The 25,280-nt window shown below is 40.8% G+C and overlaps 1 protein-coding gene across 5 annotated transcripts in view; it reads right to left on the reverse strand.

Moving 5' to 3' along the window:
* Positions 1 to 25,280, reverse strand: part of ripor3 (RIPOR family member 3) — a 40,421-nt gene that overhangs the window by 14,286 nt on the left and 855 nt on the right. The window contains exons 2-3 of one of the 5 annotated variants that reach the window (XM_029431682.1): positions 12,440 to 12,509; positions 885 to 983 (exon numbers count right to left, since the gene is read on the reverse strand). In XM_029431682.1, the coding sequence (XP_029287542.1) occupies positions 885 to 982 (98 nt within the window). In that variant the 5' untranslated portion in view covers position 983; positions 12,440 to 12,509. Of the gene's footprint in view, positions 1 to 784; positions 1,110 to 12,439; positions 12,510 to 25,280 lie in introns of all 5 variants that reach the window. The other 4 variants (XM_029431686.1, XM_029431683.1, XM_029431685.1 and 1 more) reach the window with 4 other exon arrangements.

Here is a 25,280-nt window from a genome sequence, read left to right on the forward strand (position 1 = left end):
TTCCACAGAGAGGTGATTAGTTTACAGTCAAACAGAATCTGTAATTGTAATTTCACTGAGCTGTTTAAATTCTGCTGCTTTCCAAACTTTTGTTTAGACAGCAGTGAGCTTTGACAATGTGAAGGTTTTGCCGCCATTCCAACACATAATGTGCAGAACACATTTAGCAAAACGTTTGTGACGTGAATGAGCCACGAGACTCGTTGCACATCTTGTGGAAGATTGCAGAGCCGGACTGTAGCTTGGGGTGTTTAAGCGACTCAAACCCTAAAGAAAGAAAGAGTTTGCTTTCTTGCCAAGAGAAAGATGATGTCTACACAATATAGTTAGCTGGTTAGCTTAGCTAAGCAGAACGACTGGGAACAGGGGGAACCAGCGAGCCTGTCTCTGTCTGACGAGCAAGAAATAGATTTATGTCCCCAAATATCAAAGGTCAAACTGAAATTGACTTGTCTGCTGCAGCCTGTAACCAAACGTGAGAATTGTATACTTTTTAGTTCATGATGGCGCCCCCTATCTTTAGTTAGCATTAGTTTAGCTTAATGGACTGATTTTAGAAAGCACTTTTCACAATCGCTTGACATTCATACAGAGTCAGAGGCTACCATACAAGGTGCACCTCAGCTCATCAATACTGGTAACCATTCACACACTCACACTGCCCGCAGGGGCTGGGGATCGAACCTCCGACCTTCCGACCGGAGGACGACCACGCTACCTCCTGAGCCTCTGAATACATTCAGTTCTGAAGATGTAGATGACGACTCAAAGACATATTTTGTACCTCCTTGTCATTTCTTGAGTCGACACAGAAGTGATTCAGGGTAGCTTAAGTTGGTCTTTATTCCTCGCATTCTCATTGGCTGTAACAATGTGTCACTCACCGTCGTCGTCCAGTAATAGTGCTGAACCCGGTGAAGGAGCGGCTCCTGTGGACCAAACCTCCATCTGACGGAGAGTCGAATCGCAGCTTCACCGACATCCTGGAGAGACGGAGAGCAACACGCTTTGAGGTTTTAATCAGACATCAGTGGGCTGCGGCAGGCATGACTTGTCGAGACACTTGCACTCGCAGACAATCCAAAACAGGAAACAGAGCACCAACATCTCTGGGACACATTAAAAAAAGAGGAACATCCTGAAAGAAACACACAAACATGTGCACACACTCGTTTACAGATGGAGTTTTATGTTTGCAGATATTTAAACTCAGATGGCAGAGCGTCGGATCTGTAGTCACGCACATGGCATGTCTGTAGAGAAGGCAGTGATGTTCGTAACTGTCGGATGGATTGACATAATATTTTGTACAGACAGTCGTGATCATCACAGGATTAAAACTAATGACTCTGATGATCCCTCGACTTTCATCCAGCACCAGCAACGAGTATAACACATCTCAAGATCTCCCACATGGATTGCTGCAGAATGTTGTGGTTCCTTAAAGTCTTACTGACTTTGATGGTCTGCTGAGTTTTCCTCTAGTGACACCAGCAGGTTCAGCTTTTGTCTCAAACACTATTGGATGGATTTGCATGAATATAGTGCAGATACTTAGAGTGTGGGCGAATTTACCCGAAAATACCTACAAACGACATACTTAAAGTAAATTGAAAGCTGCTCTTCAACCATTTGCACCAGCTGCATGATTTTGGGCTCATTCAAAAGATAACTCTCTTATTGTTCTTGCTAAACAGTGAAGAATCAGTCCAAGAGCTTCTGGCACTGAGTAATAGTGGTCTGAATATACTGCATTTGAAGAAATTCTGAATTTCTTTGTTGAAAAAGATGTCTGTAGATGGTACAGCTGGTAGTCCTGAGCTGAAATACACAATAGAAACATAGAACCAAGTGTTATCAAGTTCACCACCAAGTTTCAGATAAAAAGGATAAAAACTTAATTTATTAGACAGGTTTGTCTAAGAGTAACACCGGGCGTACACCAACTGTGCAATATGTACATGTACATATTATAATATTAATTAATTAATTAATTAAAAGTATAAACACATTTCTTTCTAATATTTTTATGTTTTTTTTGTATTTTTTTCTGTACAATAAATAATAAATATTATTTTGGAAATACATTTTATTTTTAAAAAACAAACCAAAAATCTACCTCGAATCTAACGAACGAGGTACTCATTTTCTATATGATGCGCGCACCACCAGGACGCTGAGCTGGTCCAGGGTCAGTCTCATTGGCTCATGAAGGTTGTAAAAGACCCATCGAAGCTCCGATTGGCTCAAATGAAGTGTCAATCTAACGCTGAGAGCCCGCGCTAAAACCAGGAAGTGTCTGAACCGTGATGAGAGCACGAGATATTAAGTTATGACTGTTTATGATCACACAATGTACAAATCGATCAGCTGATTTCACAGATTACAACACCTGTTCATGGACTTTTATCGATGTGACGATGTTCACAGTGGATATTTTTTCCCCGGAGATGAACGTGTGGACCTCTGGCAAAGCCTTAGGAGCGTCTTTTTCAACATATTGCTGAAAAGAGGGTATTTATGAGGCTTTATAGGTAAGTGGGCTCAAAGTTATGATTTTGATTTTGAGTGTACGTGGTAGTTTGAGGAGCTGATTGAACCGCTGTTGTGACTTTCATGATGAAGAAAAAGGACATTTACTGTAAATAAATCCCGTCCTGCATTGTTCTCATTCAAAGCTACACATGCTGCACATAAAGCACTGTGTAATGAAACAGTAACAATGTTCTCACACACACACACAGACACAAACTCTCTCACACACACAACACACACACACACACACACACACACAGTCTGGATGCCATCTGCTCAGTCTTTCATGTGGTTCCTGTGAACGCTGAGTTTGGTTGAAAATTAAACAACAGCATCACTATTCTTTTTTTTGTCTACATGCTCGTCAGCTGTTTTATCCTACATCAGCGATTAAAGGGACAGTTTGGATGAAAGCCATTTACTGCAGGTAATAAACTGACGTGATAAGTAGCTCATACATCCCCACCTCAAAACACCTGAACTATCCCTTTAAAGCCTTCGTAATCGCCGTAAGATGTGTGTGTGTGTGTGTGTGTGTGTGTGTGTGTGTGTATATAATGTGGAAAAACCATCTGTTGATGACGTGTGGCTGAACATCATGACTGTGCAGTTTTTCGGATTATCTTTGCTTGTTTAGTTTTAATTTCTGCAGATCTTCATCACGTTACCATGTGACCCGGGAGCTGAAATGAGCTGAAGTGAAGGAAGGTCCACTGCCCCGTGACGAGGAGTCGAACCAACAGCGTGAGCAGAAACCCGCTGCCAGGAGTTCAGAGTCACAGTTTGGAGTCCAGATCGTAAAATACTCCGGTCCTGATGCCAGAACCAACAGAGTCACCAAGCAACCAGACACAACACACGGGGATGGAGAAACCAGGTCTGATGGCTTATACTGTACCACACACACCACACACACGCACACACACATTCATTCTGAATCTTGTTTCAGGTGAGACAGCTGTGTGCCAGGCGTTCCTCCTCCTTAAATCACTCTGCCAAATCATTTCTTATGAACTCCAAGTGCTTCATTAAGCAAACTACAAGAATGAATTTAAATATCTTTATACATTTCAATTTCAGGAGCCAACATACTCACCTGCCCTCCTCCTTCATTACATCCAACTATCCCCCAGCTGTGTTTGGGAACTGCTGTTAAAATCTAATTAAAAGTAAGTTTAATATATTGAATTCTGAGTCAAACGTGGTGGAATCAAGCTGCACCCTTCCAGGCTGAAACATGAAGCCAACGCAGAAGTGCCAAAAACTGCAGTCACTCGAATAGCCACTTGAAGCTGTCTCAAATAAAACAGTCAATCCCCGCCAGACCCCATGCTAAGATGCCCAACTTTACAGCAGAAATAAACATGTTTACAGGTTCAATAAACGGTTGGGGCGCCGTCACAGGCGGCTAGCTGCTAGGTGTCTGCTACGCGTCACCTCAGCTAATTCGAGTCACTGAACTTGACCTCTCGGACGTGTTTGTGGAGCCTCTTGGAGAGTTTCTCATGCAGATATCGGGGGAATAACAGGGCTTACTGTGGAGTTCATTGTACACCAATGTGCAGGCGTTGGATGACCTCCGTTCCAAGATTCAGAATCGTATAGTTCAGTCCTGGCTGAACGCCACATTAAGCAGCTGGAACAAACTATGAGAAGAATGTAAAACACATCACGCTATCAAACAAACATAAAGTCTATTTCTGCTCACATATGCATCCATCTCCACCTGTCTGCTCAGTTACAGTCTCTGGTTGTACATTATTCAGCATGTCAGCTCACAAAGAAGCTTCACTTTGCAGCTGTTTCAGTCACATTGTCTTGTTTTACGCTCATCGCTGGAGACCAATGTTTGCACAGAAGCTACATCCTCTTGAGTCTTAAACTCAATTTAAGGCAGCAATTTATGACACCGCTGCTACACTATATTTATCTGACAGCTGCAATTACTAGTTACATTATAGATTCAGATTTTACAAACACAATATGTAGTATTTTATAAAATATGATACTGTGCTATAGATTAAATAATCCAACAGTATATAAAGTATGTACAATGTGATGCACCTCCACCAGCTGAAACTTCAAGGGGCTGCGTACGTGTTAAAGCACGAGTGATAATATTCCAGAAATATGATATAATAATATAACTCTCTGAAAGTAGCTTTACTTTATTACTTTAAGTACATTTAGCTGTAAACACTTTTTGTACAAGATACTCTTGTATTTTTAAAGAGCATTATTGCGACTTTTACTTAAGTATTAGATAAGATACAGTTTTTTATATATATATATATATATTATATTATATATTATATTATATATTTATATATATTATATAACATATAACATATATAATATATATTATATATATATATATATATATATATATATTCTGAATTATATGTTTATATATTATATATATGTATGTATAAATATATATATATATATATATATATATATATATATATATATACATATATATATATTTATATATATTATATAATATATATATATATATATATATATATGTATATATATATATTTATACATACATATATATAATATATAAACATATAATTCATAATATATATATATATATATGTATATGTATATATATATATATATATGTGTGTATATGAGTATTTCTTCCACCACTGAATGAAACATAGACAAGGCAGAAAAACCATAAAGGAATTACAAGACAGGAGACTAATAATGAAATCAAGAAGATATACAGTGCAGTTCAAAAAGAATCCTGAACATCTGCAGAAAAGTTCCTGTTTAAGGAATTCAGAGAGCTTTACTGTTTACACTGCGAGAGAGACGGCAGGAGAAATAGAGCAGAAACAGAGAGAGGTTGTGTTTGACTGCAGAGGAGAAACAGGAGGAAGTGAGAAAGATGTCAGTGAGTCATGAATGAAGTCATCTTCATACACAAAGTCTCAAACTGTTTTTAATTTACTCTGATTTTACTTCTTAAATATATAAACTGTAGTGAACAAAAAGTGTCTTTACAATTATGTTTCACGCCACTTTCTCGGCTTGTTTCCTCTTTGTATAATATAAAAAAGACAGATTCTCTCCCTCTTACTTTTAGACATTTTGCTCATTTATTTCCTTTTTTTTTATATATCCTGCTGTTTTCATTCCAACTGGCCCCAGACCAGCTGATTTCACTGATGATTAATGAGCTGCTGGTTGGCTGGAGGTGTTCAGGCCACAGCTGGCGAGGTGTTGCAGCTTCTTGCTTCACTTGGATTGAAAATGACTGCGAACCCTTTGTGTAAATGCAACTGAGAGCATGTCAAAAAGATACAAAGTGTAAGTAAATGTTGTAATTATTAGTTCTACTGATGTACAGAACAAAACATTTATCATGTCTGTGGCATGTGATACAAGTGTGAACAAAGGAAGGCACATTCCTCGAGCGATGAAGAATTCGGGGGGGAGGGGGGTGAGGATGGATGACAGTGTGTGTGTGTGTGTGTGTGTGTGTGTGTGTGTGTGTGTGTGTGTGTGTGTGTGTGTATGTTTTGAGGGGTGTCTAGAGGAAATCTGGGGGGAGATCTGGTCTTAAAAAATGTGCCTTGACCTGCAAGTGATTTAGTGTGTGTGTGTGTGTGTGTGTCTGTGTGTGTGTCTGGTCTGGTTACAGAGCTGTGAGCATGCAGCAGACCCTCACAAGGGACCTGCACACACATTTGCACACAAATGCACATTTCAAACACTTAAATATTTACATTCTCTCACACACACACACACACACACACACACACACACACACACACACACACACACACACACACACACAAACATAAGGAATTGATTAGTCCTCCCTCCTCCCACGCAGGGTGTGGTGGTGTGACAGTGGGTTATGGTCTCTCTCCTCCAGCTCGGTGTAATTAGCATCATTTCTTCGTTCGTCTGGTTTTGACTCCGTATGATCACTTCCTTCCTTCAGTTGCAGTGAGGACGGAGCAGGTCAGTAAGTGAAGGCAGATTCAAACCTCCTGAATCTGGGGAAATCCTGAAAAACCTACAGGTTGGTGTCGCAGCCTCCTTCTCGCCCACATCTATGAGGCTGATAACCACTTATAACGTCTATTTAATCTGCTAATAACATTCAACCATCCCAGCAGTAGATCCTACAATATCAGTCCTCATCGTACGTTCAATCTGTTGAAAACCTACCGGCATAATTTAGTTCAGAATCAGGAGGATTGCCAAGTAGATTTTCATATGCCATGAATTAAGTATTAAGCACAAAGTATTAAGAATATGTGCAGAGATAATAATCCAAAAAATGTCAGCTAGCTGTTAGCATGCTAACTTCAGCAGATATCTCTGCAACACAACACATGGACGTCTTTAACGTCAACACTGTCACCTCTTCACATTCTGTTGACAATATTAGTTAATTATTTTAAGTTTAACTTAATCTTAATTAACTTAATGTGGCATCTTACACATTAAACCTTTAAATCAGTGGAGTCGCCCCCCTGATGGCCCTGTGAAAGAATGCAAGTTTAAAACACTTCTGCATTTGCTTTATGGTCCTGTCACACATATCCGTATGACAGAAACGTATGCCGGCGCATACGAAATATCGGCAATAGGTTGATATAAATTAAGGGTAAGATGTGATCGTTTGAAGGACGCAGACGACACGCCGAACACGCCAGACACATAGCCCTGTCACACAGTTCTGTATGGCAGAAACATGCCGGCGTATATGAAAATTAGTCCAAATACGTCCAACTTTTTCACAGCGGTGTTGTAGCTGACGTATACATAACGAATTATTATACGTATGTCAAACATTGATAGCGTATCACTTACTTATTTAAAACGTATCAGAGCGTCTGGACAACGGAGCTGGAAAAGTGCCATCTGGTTCACGTCATGCTGATGCTGGAGAACGGCTAACATGCTGAACGCTAGCTGTACTGTAGAAACACGTTTAATAAGTTACTCCGTCGTCAGGCATCATCTTAACATCGGGTAGGAATAGGTTATCCACTCATTATCAATACATTGGCTGTAGGATTCACCGTCAGCCGACGTAGCCTATATCTAACGTACCTCTAACGTAGTCACGTAGGTATTCACGTACTATATTTAATGTATGTAAGTATTCACGTACTGTATTTACGTAGGTAAGTATTAACATACTCTATTTACGTAGGTAAGTATTCACGTGCTGTATTTACGTAGGTAAGTATTCACGTACTGTATTTATGTAGGTAAGTATTCACGTACTATATTTACGTAGGTAAGTATTCACATACTATATTTACGTAGGTAAGTATTCACGTGCTGTATTTACGTAGGTAAGTATTCACGTACTGTATTTACGTAGGTAAGTATTCACATACTATATTTATGTAGGTAAGTATTCACGTACTGTATTTACGTAGGTAAGTATTCACGTACTGTATTTATGTAGGTAAGTATTCACGTACTATATTTACGTAGGTAAGTATTCACGTACTGTATTTACGTAGGTAAGTATTCACGTACTGTATTTACGTAGGTAAGTATTCACGTACTATATTTACGTAGGTAAGTATTCACGTACTATATTTACGTAGGTAAGTATTCACGTACTGTATTTACGTAGGTAAGTATTCACGTACTGTATTTATGTAGGTAAGTATTCACGTACTGTATTTACGTAGGTAAGTATTCACGTACTATATTTACGTAGGTAAGTATTTACGTACTATATTTACGTAGTTAAGTATTCACATACTGTATTTACGTATTCACGTATGTCTAACATAACGTCTGCATATCTTATGAAGCACACGTCGGGTACGTCCGGTAATTTTGAACATGCTCAAAACATCAGCGTTCAACAACGCACCCCAGCGTAACAACGCCTGCTCTTAATGAATACTAATTATACCTTACATCAACGTAAACCAGCGTGTTGCCGATATTTTGTATACGCCATATTTTTGTATACGTTATGCATTTGTTGGGTATTCATCTGATACATTTTGTGTGTGTGTGTGTGTTTCTGTAACCTGAGCATATGTGAAACCGCTTCAGTCTCACATCAAAAACGTTCTGCAAGTCCATATTCAGTCTCCTGGGTCCCAGGATGTTTTTCGTTATCTAATGTTTTCTTCCCATCTTTCCCTCTTGTTTGTGGTTTGTCTTTCTTTCTCTTTCTCCCTCTACTTATTTGTGCTTTTATGTCTCTGTCAGATCTGTGATCATTGGAAGACGGCTTTAAATTACTTTGAATGCTCCTCAGGGATTTTGCCCAATTTCCAAGTAAACAGAACCCATAAAACATTTTTGAACGTATTAAGAGCTGCAAACAAACAAATTTCTCTGCATGGTGCCGTAAATCGTTGAATCAAACAGATTCTTCATGCAAGAGAAAGAGAAAGGGGAAGAGAAAGTGTGATTGTGTTTGAAACAGAAGAAACTTTAAAGTATCTTCTCTTAAATGAAAACATTTGTTCATTGTGAAGTTGTTTCACCTCTGGTTCAGTGCCAGTTGAAAAATGATTGGCTAATTTTTCATTGATGGAGGGGTCAAAGGTCACATATGACTCATGTCCCCCCTGGGTGAAGAACTATGCTGTTCTGGATGGAAGAATGCGCACGCACACGCACACGCACACACACACACACACACACACACACACACACACACACACACGAACACACACACTATACCTGTCAACCCTCCTGTTTTTCCTGTATTTTTCCTTCCACAGTCCTCCGGTTTAAATATTAGCTAGTTAGCTTTTAGCTGATAGCTGTTAGCTGGTAGCTGTTAACTGGTAGCTGGTAGCTGTTAGCTGTTAGCGGGTAGCTGTTAGCTGTTATCTGTTAGCGGGTAGCTGTTAGCTGTTAACTGGTAGCTGTTAGCTGTTAGCTGTTAGCGGGTAGCTGTTAGCTGTTAACTGGTAGCTGGTAGCTATTAGCTGGTAGCTGTTAACTGGTAGCTGTTAGCTGTTAACTGGTAGCTGGTAGCTGTTAGCTGGTAGCTGGTAGCTGTTAGCTGTTAGCTGTTAGCTGTTAGCTGTTAGCTGTTAACTGGTAGCTGGTAGCTTTTAGCTGTTAACTGTTAGCTGTTAGCTGGTAGCTGTTAACTGGTAGCTGGTAGCTTTTAGCTGTTAACTGGTAGCTTTTAGCTGTTAACTGGTAGCTGGTAGCATTTAAAAGTAGGCTATTTGTTTTCTTCCTCGTCTTACGTTTCTTTAACCTTTTCATTTATGAAATATAACCTATGCATAATAGTTTGTTCTTCATCAGTTAAAAAAGCAAAAAATACTCTTTATACATATAATAACTCCAACACTTATTTATAGCCTTAACTTTAATGTTGTGTTTCTACAGCTTCTTATTCTTGTTATGTGATTTTTATTTTCTAACATTTCACCTTGTTAAATATCACATTTTGCTGTGGCTATCACGGTTTAAACTCTCCTTTTAAAAGCAAGCTTTGTAAATTCTAAAATGACCCAAACACGTAAGTGTGTGTGCTTTTGCTGCTTGTGTGCTCCTCCACAGCCCGTCTGCATATCCCAACGCCTGTCAAAATAAATGCTGGCTCTGTATTTTTGGCTCCTGAAGATGTTTGCTTCGAAAAGGCTTTGATGCCACAAAAGCACAGAACCCCTTTTTAGTCTAGGACAGTGAGGACAGGGAAATCCTGCAGCTCTTCTGAAATCTAAATGTCTTGTAGGCCAACTTCTGCACCTCGATGAACTTGGGCTGACTGACGTGCACTTCAGAGAAAGGGTTGAACACAAACACATCAAACAGCAAGGGTGTGGACAGACATGTTTCTTCTTCTTCTTTATCCAGTTTAATGTTGCATCACTGTCTTCTACTGTTTATCTTTCCACTTGAGATGTTCACAACGTTTTATAGAAACGCCTCAAAGATTGATGCTAAAAAGTCTCTGTCTGTAGGACTGAGGGGAAGAGTGTGTGTGAGTGGAAACCTCTCAGGGTCAAAGGTCGAGGACGAAGGGAAGTTCATACTATAGCAAAAATAAATATAACTACGTGGCATTTAGTGGTGGATTGAACTGGTTGTGTGGCGTCCTGCTAGACAAAGTTAACACATCACACTTATGATCCACTTTGACTAATAGTGATCTTCCTGTCTTCGCTCACAGCTGACGTTTTTTGTTTTCAGGTCATCCGATCAATTGTTGTTTTAAGTGAGTGAATTAGCAGTGAACTCGAGTTCTGTTCGCAGCTTTCATTCTGCTCTGTCAACATGTTTGGAGCTGGTTAAGTTTGTTAGAGTAAGTTAGTGAAAGCGTGATGGGAACATTTGATAGGGGATCTTTGGATTCTTTCATCACCACAACAAAGAAAAAAACCCCGAAATATGTCACATTTCAAGTGTACCCAAATGCCCATTGAATCATATGTAAAGAAATCACTAAAATATAAATAAAATGTGGTTCACACTGATTTCAAAATGTATTCTTGAATGGGGGAAGTAGTTTTAAGTTCCTTTACTTAAGTAAAAGTAACAGTGTCAATGCCTTACATTCAAATTCGTATTAAACTTTATTTAATTTCTTTTTCCCGCTGCCCTGCTGCTGCTGGATATGAGGTTGATGAGAATGAACCAAAACAACGAGCTGAAAGATAATAAAAGGTTACAGAGAGCTGAGGGGAGATTTATAATGTCACACGAGCCATTAAACCATTAATGAGTGCAGTAAAGAATGTCCTTATTCAGTATTATTATGTATATCATATTATTGGATTATTATTACAGATGAACATTTAAATAGCATTTTAATGTTGTAGCTGGTTGAGCTAATGTCTACTTTATGTACTGTTTGGTGAATTAACCTGAAAGTAGGAAGTAGGAAATAATGTAAAAAAGAAAAGTAGGTTGAAGGAGAGAAGAGAAAGTGTGTTGGACGAGTTGTTCTCCTCTGCAGTTGTCACTTCTCTGGCGTAACGTTTCACATCTCACATACTTTTCATATATTTTCCATTTTCTCAGATTTCTTTATCTCTTCCTCTTTGTCTCCATCACTCTTTGTCTCCATATATTTTTCCTCTGGCTCTGTTTACACCCGCCTTCTCTCTCAGTTTTAACTCACTCTGCAGGCATCCCTCGCTCCTCCCTCCCTGCCTGACGTCCCCCCTCCTCTCTCTCCCCCCCTCCCTGCTGTGTGTTGTGTTATGTAGTGATATCCAGGGTTCCTGTGTGTTTAGGCCGAGCCAGAGCAAAGATTAAAAGACTTGAAAGTAACTTCATCTTTCAAATCTATTGACATAAACTCTTTACACACCGTGTACATCTCTATTTTCCTGAGGAGATACAAACATCTGGGCTCTACACACACACACACACACACACACACACACACACACACACACACACACACACACACACACACACACACACACAAACACACGCCTGGCTTCCCTTAAGACCTCTTAAGAAACAAACATCTGTACTTTCCAACACACACATACACAACCCTGCACAAACACTTCGATGTTCACGTACACGTTCATCTTCTTCTGCAAAATATGAAAAACATCTGCCCACACACACACACACACACACACACACACACACACACACACACACACACACACACACACTCACAGTGACTGTCCACATCTGTGTGTACTGGCAAGTTGATGAACATAATCTTTATCTGATTTTGTTCATCAATAAACAGCTGAGTGTGGAACTATGTGAGCAATGTCCACGATAACTTTGGATAATCCAGATGTGGATTACACTTCAAATCCAGGCTGTTTATGTTCATCAGGAACAACATCCAGACTTTCATCCGAGCAGCAGCATCCAGACAGAAAGAGATTCACTGTGAACTGACAACAGGAATCTGTCCGCTGAGGTTCTCAGGAAACTGACCAGGTAAAAGATTTCTTACTTTTATGTTGTGTGAAGTCCGATGGAAACATCCAAACTGTGGCGTCGTCACTTCATCTTCACCAAACACGCTGAAACAATAAGAAATAAAGATACAACTGAATGTATTAGTGTATTAGGTACACTTTGCTAAAACTAATCCTTAATGACAGTTAAATGTTTAGTTTTCAATAGTTATCAGTGGACGGAAGATAATAATTTTCCAACCTATTTATTATACTTAATATACTTAATTATACTTATACTCAAATTGTTTTACATAAGTTACTGATTTCCTAAAATATTTTCTCTTGCTGTGATGATGACATGAAGCCACATGATGAATATTAGACGTTGTGTGTGTCTCCACATCTGTGTCAGTCTGAGGCACAAGATCTAGTTCTTCCTCTCTGCATCCATTTCTCATTGGTGTGTTTCTGTCTCTGTAGACAAAGAGATATAACTCTGTCCGTGCAAGTCTCTCCATTACTCTTCCTCTCTCCTAATATGTTTCTCTCATGTGAGGAGGAAGAGGAGGAAATGGAAAGGAGAGGAAGAGGACGAGAGACGTTCTGGGTTTGCAATCATACCGACTCTCTACGGTCTTCCCCTCGATTAGCCCTGCTGTCAACACCACTTAAACTGAGCCCTAAACATGCTGCACACACACACACACACACACACACACACACACACACACACACACACACACACACACACACACACACACACACACACACTGTATGGTTTAACGTCTTTATGCAGCAGAACCTTTGCAGTCAATTCAATTTCTGGATGAAGTAAAAATAAAGTAACAAAGTTTAGTATATGTAAAATGTGTGTGTGTGTGTGTGTGTGTGTGTGTGTGTGTGTGTGTGTGTGTGTGTGTGCTGTCTTCCCTTTATTTCTGTGTCTCGTGTACGATATCACAGATTACATATTGCTGCAGTATCCAGGGATCGTGCTGCATGTTGCAGGAAGTTTGGATTCAGATTTATAACCTGACATTTGACATGAATCACTGTCTGAATGAAAGGATTGGTTATGATGCTGTGTTTTGATACGCTGCAGTGAGTTATCAGATAGAAACAAATCAATATCAACAATGAAAAAGAAATGATATGAACAAACCACCAGAAATAGAATGAATCCAGTATTATTCAGATTGTAATTAATGCAGTGAAATCTAACCAGACATACTAACATGCATAATAATGTCTGACACGACTCCTCCCAGACTAATGACTGTCTGAGGTGTGTTGTTTTTATCGGTCCTTGTGCTGCAGGCATCACGTTGTTGATTTAAGATACTAATAGCTTCAACAGGACCTGGAAGAAGAGAAGCTCACTGCAGATGTATTATATGACACCTGAGGGTCCCGTTACAGCCCACTGCAGTCCGTCTCAACTCCTGGGTGGAGGCTTGTTAGAAGATGTCCCACAATATTCTACTGACATGACTCATACTATGTGCAGTACTGAGTTAGAGCCACAAAGGGAACATTTAAAACACCAAATTGGAAAATACATTAACTTCCAAATGTGTGTTCTTGTTTTTAACGCATTTTCATTCAATCACATATTTAAATCCAATATTCTCAGTTGTGGTCAGTTGAGAGTCCAGGTTCTTTAAATTCTCAGCTTTCCTTGATGCCTCTCTTATCAGCTTCCTGCACACCTGTCTGCACATCCACCTGCACACCCGCTTGCACACCCGTCTGCACACTCGCCTGCACATCCACCTGCACACCCGCCTGCACACCTACCTGCACACCCACCTGCACACCTACCTGCACACCCACCTGCACACCCGTCTGCACACCCGCCTGCACATCCACCTGCACACCCGTCTGCACACCCGCCTGCACACCCGCCTGCACACCCACCTGCACACCCACCTGCACACCCACCTGTACACCTGTCTGCACACCCGCCTGCACATCCACCTGCACACCCGTCTGCACACCCGCCTGCACACCCGCCTGCACACCCACCTGCACACCCACCTGCACACCCGTCTGTTTTATAGTTCCAGGCCTCATTCCGCCTGCTCACGATCACAACATATTTATTTTCTTGTGTGCTTTAGACTTTTTTGCTGACTCCCTAAATATTGCTGACAGGTGCTTTGCATGCAGCTAATTGTGGCTCCTCACTTCACTCACTTCACTCCCTTCACTCCCTTCACTCACTTCACTCCCTTCACTCCCTTCACTCCCTTCACTCGCTTCATTCACTTCACTTCACTCCTCACTCCCTTCACTCGCTTCACTCACTTCACTCCCTTCACTCCCTTCACTCCCTTCACTCGCTTCACTCCCTTCACTCCCTTCACTCGCTTCACTCACTTCACTCCCTTCACTCGCTTCACTCCCTTCACTCCCTTCACTCGCTTCACTCGCCTTCATTCCCTTCACTCCCTTCACTCCCTTCACTCGCTTCACTCGCTTCACTCCCTTCACTCGCTTCATTCACTTCACTCCCTTCACTCCCTTCACTCGCTTCACTCGCTTCACTCCCTTCACTCGCTTCACTCGCTTCACTCCCTTCACTCGCTTCACTCACTTGCGTGATAAAAATAAAATATTGGCTAATTAGTTTGTTAAAGAGCAAAAGTAAAGTGAGTCTGAGATCCTCTTCAGTCTCAGGCTGATATTATAACTAGTGATGCTGTACGACTGTTTACCTTTTATATTGATATTTTATATATTTATATTATATATTGAATGATCAGAGGAAGTAGGAATAGAACGGATGAAAAGAGCTTATAAAAGTTTTATTTGTATGTATAAATATGAACCTCTTTCTTTAATCTATTACAATCATGCAGTATTGTAAGTATGTGCAGCCGCTTCTTTAACGGACGCTGCCACATGGCCACAGAGTCTGATGGATTCAGCAGAAGATGAGGACGGATGCACTTTACAAGTCTTTAAGGTACCGGAGGGTCTGACAGCCGTTACTGCAGTTCAGGATTCACTCAACGTTAAGCTACTGCCTGAAAGTTACTTGTAGGTTTTATAGTTTCTAAAACTAAATCCTTGTAAGTAAGATGTTCGTGTACTATGGTACCTCAACACATCAAGACACTTTGTTAACTCCTTCTTTTTATGGTTGCATTGAGATTCGTCCTGCGTGATACACCAGGATGAATCTGACGTCTATGATTTGTGCTTCTGATGTTACAGCTGTTTGACGAGTTTCTTACTTTATAAACGTGGAATCTTTTAGTAATGTGTAAGTGTGGCGACGTCCTTTTCAGTCTTAAGTGTGTTTCTGGTCTATAACGGTCAGTTCTTCTCATTTCAACACAGTCTTTCCACCAATATTAGTGTGTATATGCAGGGTTTATTTGTATTCTTGCGTGTCACATTCACGTGCCGGGAAGCAGAGTTAGTAACCAGAGAAAATATTACCACACACACACACACACACACACACACACACACACACACACACACACACACACACACACACACACACGTTTAAGCACAGCAGCGTTGTGGAGCTCCATCACTGCACAGCAGGTTCTGTCAGCTGATTAAAATGTGAGTTTGTAACTTAATTGGTTGTTATGTAATTTGATTACAGTGTCAGTTGGTGTTTAATATACTGCAGTCGTTAAACAAGCAATTTTCACAAAGTTCCTACAAACAAATATTTAGTTTACCACAGCAGGGGTTCCTTAAATGGATCATTTGTACGTACATTGTCACCCTCCATGAGAGAAGAACTGATGTCTGAACTACAACAAAGATGGCTGACTGTCTGCTGGACTACGTTTCCATACTAATATTTCTATTGGTATATTTACTGATGTAAAGTTTCACACGGGATACGAACACCAGTGTGTCGGGTAAACGTGCATCAACCCCAACTTCCGTAACGTAGTCACGCGTGTTTCCGTCGTAACGTAATTGACGATGCAGTTTCGTTGTATGGGAACGTAAAAGTCCAGACTGTATTAGAAGCATTGACGCTATAGTATATCCTCAAAGAAGAAGATGCCACAGTGTTGTACAGGAATCATTTCTCATTATCTGCCAACGTGAGGATAAACCTTTAATTCCTCAGCTGCAGCTTGTCTGTGCATGCACATTAGAGGAACATGCAACTATGTTATGTTATTGCAACACAAGTTGATGTAAATACAGCATCTGAATCTCGTTTGTATCTCTTGTCTTTGAATAGTCTTTAGGTTTCTTTGCCGCCTCAACTAAGCACTTCTCCTTTTATCTTGTTGAAGGCTGCTGTGTATAGGAATGAGCTGTTGTACAAGTTGGAACATTTATCCAATGTTCTGGTGATTTAAATGTATGGAACTACAAATAGGAACCAGATATCAGAGCCGTTACCTGGAGACGATAATGAGCGTCACTCTTTCAACAGCAGCTAACTAATGTACACTTAATACAACCGACAGCGAGTCAAAACACAGTTTACACACTGCCACCCCACAGCCGTCTTTTCTGCACATGGAGGTGATGTTCTAAAAAGAAATTGGGGATTGTGTACTTTATATTCAGACCTAAAGTATAAAAACGCCCCCCCTACCCCCTTTCCACTTCCTTTAACCCTTACGTCTGTATAATTTGGCTTTAATTTCTGCATTTCTGGCCAATGGCCAACATATTTTTCTTTGCATCAGTGATGCTTTCATGGAGCAGAAACCTGATATCTGAAAATGGGGAGAGTGCATATATGTGGCACCGCATGCATCGCTTCACAAAGACAAAGCTCCCTGGAGCTCTGCAGGCTGAAGAAACCTGGCTCAAAACCTGCAATACGGCCAGAGCTGCATGTACTCATGATACTTTAAAGCGCCGTCGATGGAAACATCTGTGAAATGTCATCGTGTAATACATATGTTACTGTAGCGTTTTGCAGACTTGCTTCTGCAACAAGCAACTTGTGTTTTTCACTTTGCGTAACTCACTCTGATAGGAGGAGTCAAATATAAATGTGTAGCTCTGCTGTTTTTCCTTTCACATGATTGAGTTTACTTGGCATAATGTAGGCCATTGAAAGGGCCCTGTGGGGCGAGCTCAGCCAATTTGGAATTTCACCCAAGTGTGAAATGGAAATTCTTGTTTTGCCTCCGGAGGCCACGAGGGGGGGGGGGGTGTCCCGACTTAAAGAGACAATCTGTCTAAAACCACAACACTTGTTTTTCACCTGAGACCGGTCAATTGTGATTTGTTGTCCCGGGTGAAGCTGGAGAGTTTTCCTCCTCAGCAGGTGGAACAAAAAGCAGATGCTGTAGGAAAACCACGGTTATGACTAAAGTGTTCACTGCAATGAGATCCGGCACCGTAATGAGAAGCTCCTGGTGGATGTGTAGCAGTGAAGTGGTTCTCCTGAAGAAGTACATCTTTAAAACATACTTCTATTAATTGGGCCAGTCAGTCCTGGGTACTGAGGTTCATCCAGTGAACTCTGGAATCCCTAAAACACTGCAACTTGGACTGATGTTGCAAAAAGGTTGTGGTAAGCTTATGCATTATAATTTCAACTCAGCATTGAACGTTTCTGCAACACCCCCCGGACTGCATTCAGTGACATTTCTTTTTATATCCGATGCCAACGATTTCAAAAAGATAAGGCAGGGGAGCTGAGGTTAGGGTTAAGTTAGGGGAAGATCATGATTGTGTTTATTAAAAGGCAAACCTTGATTACGGTCCGACTCTGTGACGGGATGTGAACTCGTCTAATGTGAATGTTTCTCTTGCGCCGTGCAATTTATCAAACCCGCTCCTCAGAACAGGCTCCAGTGCAGTTCAGGACATTATCTCACATTCTCAGCAGTAAACAGGGGAGACGCTCGTACAGGCCACATGCTGGGAAATAATAAAACACACACACATGCATACACACATGCATACACACATGCATACACACACTACACAGGGGCCTGCAGATGTTTTGAGCACACAGTTGATGTTGGACAGTCTGGCAACATCTGGGTTTCAAAGTAAATAAGCGTATAAGACTCAAAATGTATCGAAAACCAACATTTTTGTTGACGCTTGGCTCAAAGTGTCTGATCTGTATTTGAATAATGAAAATGTATGAAATGACAACGTTAATGTGACTGTGGTGTCTCTGGTACTGATGATCAGCTGACATTTAGAAACTAGCTGGTGAACATTGTGGAGCATTTAGCAGTTAAAGAGACAGAAGTTTCCCTCAGGAGCTGAACATTGGACTTACATTCATCACGTGGACATAAACACGACTCCCAATGAAGGATCATGTTGTTCCGTGTCTGCTGGATGTGGAAATATGAAACTAGCCATATCAACTTAAAGCTGATTGTGTCTGGTGTGTGTTTGAACACACTGCTGACCCGTCAGGGATCAGAACACGGGTTGCCTGGGTTGAAGGCGGTGGAGTGTTGCAGTGTCAGTGTGTCGTGTCAGATGGGACTCGTGGGGCCTGTAGATGCATGTGCAGCCTGGATGAACTCTGCAGAGCTTGACCCTAAAGTGTGGATTGAGGAGGGACTGTCTGGTGTGTGTGTGTGTGTGTGTGTGTGTGTGTGTGTGAGGTCCTGTCAGCCAAGTGTGTGTGTGTGTGTGTGTGTGTGTGTATGTGTGTGTGGTGTGTGTGTGTGTGTATTCTTTCAATAGCCAGCAGGGGGCGACTCCACTGTTTTCAAAAAGAAGTCCGATTGCATAGAAGTCTATGAGAAAATGACTCGACTTTGCACTTGATTTAATTCCTCAGTAAACATGTTCTTAAAGAGTTTATTGTCTCAATCGCTAGTTTCAAGTCTTCTTTAATACAACATGATGCTGTATTTGTACATGATGCTTCTATTTAGAGTAAAATAGATGATAAAACAGGACGTGCAAGGGTGAGGGTTACTTGTGATTGACAGGTCTACGGTGTGTTTTCAGTTCAAAAGGTTCAAATTAAAAGTTAAAAGTCTCGTTCAGCGTTCGGTTGTACTTACAAATAACTTGTCGATGGATGAATGAAGTGTCTCTTAGTAAAATGAAATAGAAACCAATGATATGTGATATGAAGTTTACACAGTTTGTAGTTAACTTGAGATAATATGGTTATCTCTGGTCACTTCTGCGTCTGCCTGTGAAGCACAAAGCTGTTCCTTCTTCAGCGTTGTACCACAATCACAAAAAGCCCTCGTGGGTTTTACAGCTGTTACTAAAGTTTTATTAAAGTATTTGTGCTGTTGTAAGAGTTTCTTGTAATCAGTGCGCGTAAAAATGAGAGAAAGCGAGAGTTAAAAACTAACCTGGAAAGTTTCAAATATTCACAATTCAACATATAACACATAATCTGTGTCAGAGGTCGCTTTGAGGCCGATGAAAACTGGATTCTCCTGCGCTGAAGTTTATTCCATAGAATAAAGCAGCAGACTGGTAGCAGACGGGACCCCCCGGGGGGCGACGGTGATTTACTGAATCAGCTCCATGTGATGCTTCTGTTAAGCCAATATTTTCTCTCTCTGACGGAGACGAGAGGTTACATAAAACGAACGTTTCAAGAACAGTTTAAGGGTTTTATTCTGGAGTGAGACATATTTTACTTATTTCCATAAATTACACTTAAATACAAGTTAAATGCACTTTAAGTATGAAAAGTAAAAGTACTCCCCTGTGGCTAATGTATTATTATATATGATTGTTAATACTGATGCATCTGCTGGAGGGAGCGCTCGTTTTAACTACACTTAGTCCGCTGGTTCCCAACCTAGGGGTCGGGCCCCTCCAAAGGGTCAACAGATATTATTAGAGGGGTCATAAGATGATTAACGGGAGAGGGAAGAAGAAGAAACACACTTTTCTTTTATTCATTTGACTTTTTTGGTGAAAAATTGGTTAATTTTAGCTTTTTTCGGTTATTTATATAAAACCTATTTAATATATGTGATCATTTTTGGAAAGCTAGACTTCTAATTCTAAACAGTACATACAATACAGTACTACACATACAATATCAATCTGTAAAGTAACTGGCAGCTAAAGTACCTTAACATTGCACTTAAGTACAGCGCTTGAGTTAATGTACTTAGTTACATGCCATCACTGCAGAACATGAGATATTTCTGCAGCACTCACGCCTACAAAACAGTTAATTATCTTTTAATCAGAATGAAACTCGTCAGTTTTGACCTTTTAATTGAACATTTCAACGTTAGATAATCAATTAAATGTTTCAAACTGTTGGCAAATAAAAGCCAGTGTTACGTGAGGTCAACAGTAGTCGTCTGAGCTTCAGTCTGAGTGTTTTAAAGACTTTTACAGCATTCTTGCTTTATTAGGCAGCTCAGAGCGGTGGATTGTTACACATGTGAGCGCAGACAGAAGCACCTCTCTGTGCCAAGTGTGTCTGACTGCTCAGGAAACCCTAAATCTAATGTGCGACTTTCACGTCGTTTCCACAGGCTCTTATTTTGAAAACATAACCATTTAAGGCAACTGAAAGAATTTTGGATGAAGTTTGGAAGTGAAAATGAAAACACAGTTCTTAACTTCTTGTAATGAAGTTTTGGATCCTGAGCTGTAAACTTTACTGTCTTCACTTGATGTGTTTACACGTGCCCGACCAGTTGAGCTGATACAAAAGTTCTTTATGTATTCTAGTTTTATTTATTTTTAAAGACTGTGTCTGTCATCACTCCCACTTAAAACTTAAAACATATTTCTCACTGCTGGAACAATGGAAACGTTCCCTTCCAACAATCTGATATCCAGCATTTGAAAAATAAATCCCTCCAATGAATGAATTATTGTTCTCATTGATGTAAAACACATGTGTTGGTGCTGAAACACTTTAAATGAGATCTTTACCTGCAGAAACAGATGGTTTGCTTTAGTTTTTATTATTTGTATTAATAATTACAGACCTCTCCTCTCCCTGTGTTATGTTGGAACATTTAAATATTTGTTTTTAGCATTCTGGGAAATATGCTGAGGGGTAGATGAGAAGATTGATACCACTTGTATGTATGTACGTTAAATATGAAGCTACTGCCAGAAACCGGCTAGCTTAGCTTAGCATAAAGCCTGGAAACCTCTTCAAACGACACATTGAGTAATCCTGCACAATCCTCACATAGAACCACGAGTGTTTGTTTTTACATTTCAGTGTTTGCACAGAATACACAACATGCAACATGTTAGTTAGCTACACAGCGCCAAGCTAGCTGTGTCCCTGTGTTTACAGTCCTGATGCTAAGTTAAGCTAACCGGCTGCTAGCTGTCACTAACTGTCGAACTTTCAAACTTAAGTTTCTTCTTGTTTATCCTCCTTCCTTTTACACCAGCTCCCACTACTGTTACTAAACAGACACTGGACGTCAGCGCTGAGATTCCTCTTGATGATTAAAAAACAGCAACAGGAATTGAGATTTGTTTGACTATTGAGGATATTTGTTCTGGGACTTTAACAACTTTAACTTAAAGCACTCAAAGCAAAACTAAAGCGCCAAAAGTGTGTTTTGACCTCTTTGGGTCACCAGCTGGAGTTTCCTGAGAGGACAATGACACTGTGCAAGAAGAGAGGCTCTCTTCTCTCCTGCAGCTCGAGGCATCTTACATTCAGAAAGAACAGATTGTGCGTTTGTTAAATTCACCTTCAGACTGAAGGAGTTGGCGTAAAAAGTGTTTTTTCAAACCAGCAATTTAATGAACACCATGTGATGCAGCTGAAACATATGTTGTGTTTGAAGTAAGCAGAGCAGCTCCAGCTTTGCACACACACAGTTACATATTGTTTACATTTTATTGCATTACTTTTACATATTTGTTAAGTCAGAAAATAAATCATTTCTGTTTGACTCCCCTCGACCAGGGATGAGGACGAGGGTGTGCCGGGGTTTTGGTGATAAGGGTGCTGGTGCTTTCATTTTCAAACTTGCTTTAAGAAGGTGCATTTAAAAGTTCTCTTTACCTCGTCATGCACATCTTTCATATGTGTTGTTATATGAACTGGAATTGGTTTTGCAGGAGATGAAAGCAGGAGCCAGACCTGCTCTCTCGTCTCCAGAAATGTCTCTGGAAAGACTTTAACTGCAGTGGATCAGTGTCAGTGCACACTTCCATCACATCTGTGCTTCTGGGCTACGTCCCTCAGTTGACACTTGTTGTCATTTGTTAGCTAATAAACAGCTTCGTGATGCTTTATTCTGCCAGAAATAAACACTTAAAACGATCCAGTCTTATAAAGGTCTGAGAACGTTCTCATGTGGAGCTGCAGGATTCTTCTCTCAGCTCATCATCTCTCCAGAGGGTTCATGGACCTGGAGGTCACAAAGCACGGGGCAACATCATCCGTGTGTGTGTCTGTGCTGCAGGTTATTGGATGATTGTGTGTGTGTGTGTGTGTGTGTGTGTGTGTGTGTGTGTGTGTGTGTGTGTGTGTGTGTGTGTGTGTGTGTTTAAGAATAATAAATGGGGTTGAAGGCATCAGGGAATAGAGCTGCTTTGTTGACAGATGAGCTTGTTGCTATAAATCACTGAGGCTGTAATTCTGCACACACACACACACACACACACACGCACACACACACACACAGACACACACACACACACACACACACACACACACAGCAGTCAACTCAGATTAGCACGTGTATCACACTTTGTTAAGAAATGATAAATCATCCAACAGACACACACACACACACACACACACGCACACACGCACACACACGCACACACGCACACACACACACACACACACACACATACATACGCACACACACGTACACACACACACGTACACACACACACACACACACACCAGTTAAAAGATGCAGGATTTTAATCATGCAGTTCATCCTCTTATAACGGGACCTTTTACTTCTGCACTCAGGTTCAAGTGTCAGTTCAACCAAACACACGCAACATGTCAAACTCCAGGTCTCAAAACTGTCAACAACAAACCATTAGCCGACGTGACCGCGATACATCCTCTACTTATATATATATATATATATATATATATGCAGTCTACGGGTCAGTTTCATAGAGATCTCTGCAAGAAGAGAACAACTGTTCGTAGTTGTCAAACTAAAAGTAATGATCCCAAGGTTGTCTGATAATCAGCATCAATACATATAATGACAATAACTGTGACATTGAAAAGCAGTGATCACCGAGACAGTGAGGGACGACAGGAAGTCACGACTCAGTTGTTCTCAACTACGTATTTTTCAGCTTCTTTCGTCCGACTTGACAAAAGAAGCTGAAATCATTTACAGTATTTGTGGCTCACACCACATGCTAACTAATATTCTCAATTATTATTACAAGTATTGCAAAAAGGCTTTAGTGAGAGAAGAACTGTTTTAGTGTGAACGCATGAGATGCATTTTTACATGTAACCAGGATGTTCTCACACACCTTCAGTACAAGCCTCCTCCAGTGCAGCTCAATTCAGCTAAATGCAAATACATTTTACATCTTCCCAAAGCTTTAAAAAGCTTTACAATGGAGATAACGGAGACAAATATATAATATGAATAAGAACATAATGGTATTTAAAGTATAAACAGAATAAAGTATCCAGCAGTGCATTTTTATTATGTTTTATGAGACTTACCCCACCGTGTCATCCACTCAGTTACACACTTCATTAAAGTGCAAAGAGTGCCTCCTCTGTGTTGTCTCGAAACACACACACACACACACACACACACACACACACACACACACACACACACACACACACACACACACACACACACACACACACACACACACACCCAAGCAGTCAATGTGTATCACAGTGACAATAAAACCATGAACACAACACTAAACATTTGCACCGCACGCTTCATTAGACCACAAAGACTCAAGTGTCGGCATCCTCACCGCGAATGAAACCATTGTTGAGACGTCGTGAAACCAGTGAATGTGGAACAGATTTACACTTCACTCTGCACAAAGGCCAGCATGCCCCCAACACACACACACACACACACACACACACACACACACACACACACACACACACACACACACACACACACACACACACTTTCCTCAGTGACAAGTGTTAGCAGTTAATTCGCCAACAATTGAACCATGGACCTCCTACTGAGTCCATCTAATGACCCACATAGCGAGAACCCCCACTTCTGCCAGTACACACACACACACACACACACACACACACACACTTTAAGAGAACAGATTGAACTATGAACTCGGGGAACCTTGAACTGCAGCAGCGCTCTAAACTATAAAACTTTAAAAAAAAAAGCAAAGTATAAAGTAGATGGTGGGAGAGAGAAGAGAGAGACGGCATGGAGCAGAGGAGGTGAAGAAGAGGAGAAGAAAGGGGAGACAAAGAGGGAGGAAGAGGAGGAGGAGTGAAGAGTGAGCGGGGCTTGTTGTGTTGATGTTTTCTCTGGCAGCATGTCAGGTTGAGCTGCACTCACCGAGGGGGTTCATGAGAAACTGACGCTCATTTGGCTCGGATAGCAAAACTTTCATCCAACAGCGGGGAAGGAGGGAGAGGGGGGAGAGGAGGAAGAGGAAGAAGAGGGGAAGAAGAGGAGAGGAGACAAGGTTTGCACGTATAAAATAAGAAGACAAGCGACATTGAGAGAAGAGTTTACGTTAAAGAAACTGCAGGATACAGAAAGTGACAGAGAAAGGGAATCCCTGACGGCGGTGCAGCGTGAGGAAGAGGAGCGTTTTCTTCTATCTGAAGGAGTTACATACAAAGTCTGAAACTGAAACAAAACACATCTAAAAGTCCGTTTCTGCAGCTTTGGGTTGAAGAGAGGAGTGAGAGGAGACATCTGATCGCTGACCAGTTGCCTGTAAGTTCCAGTGGATGTACACCTGCTCTCACATGTCCCGCCTTCAGATGTTTCTGTATTTATT

The sequence above is a fragment of the Cottoperca gobio genome, chromosome 5 (genome assembly GCF_900634415.1).
Source record: "Cottoperca gobio chromosome 5, fCotGob3.1, whole genome shotgun sequence".
Lineage (NCBI taxonomy): Eukaryota > Metazoa > Chordata > Actinopteri > Perciformes > Bovichtidae > Cottoperca > Cottoperca gobio.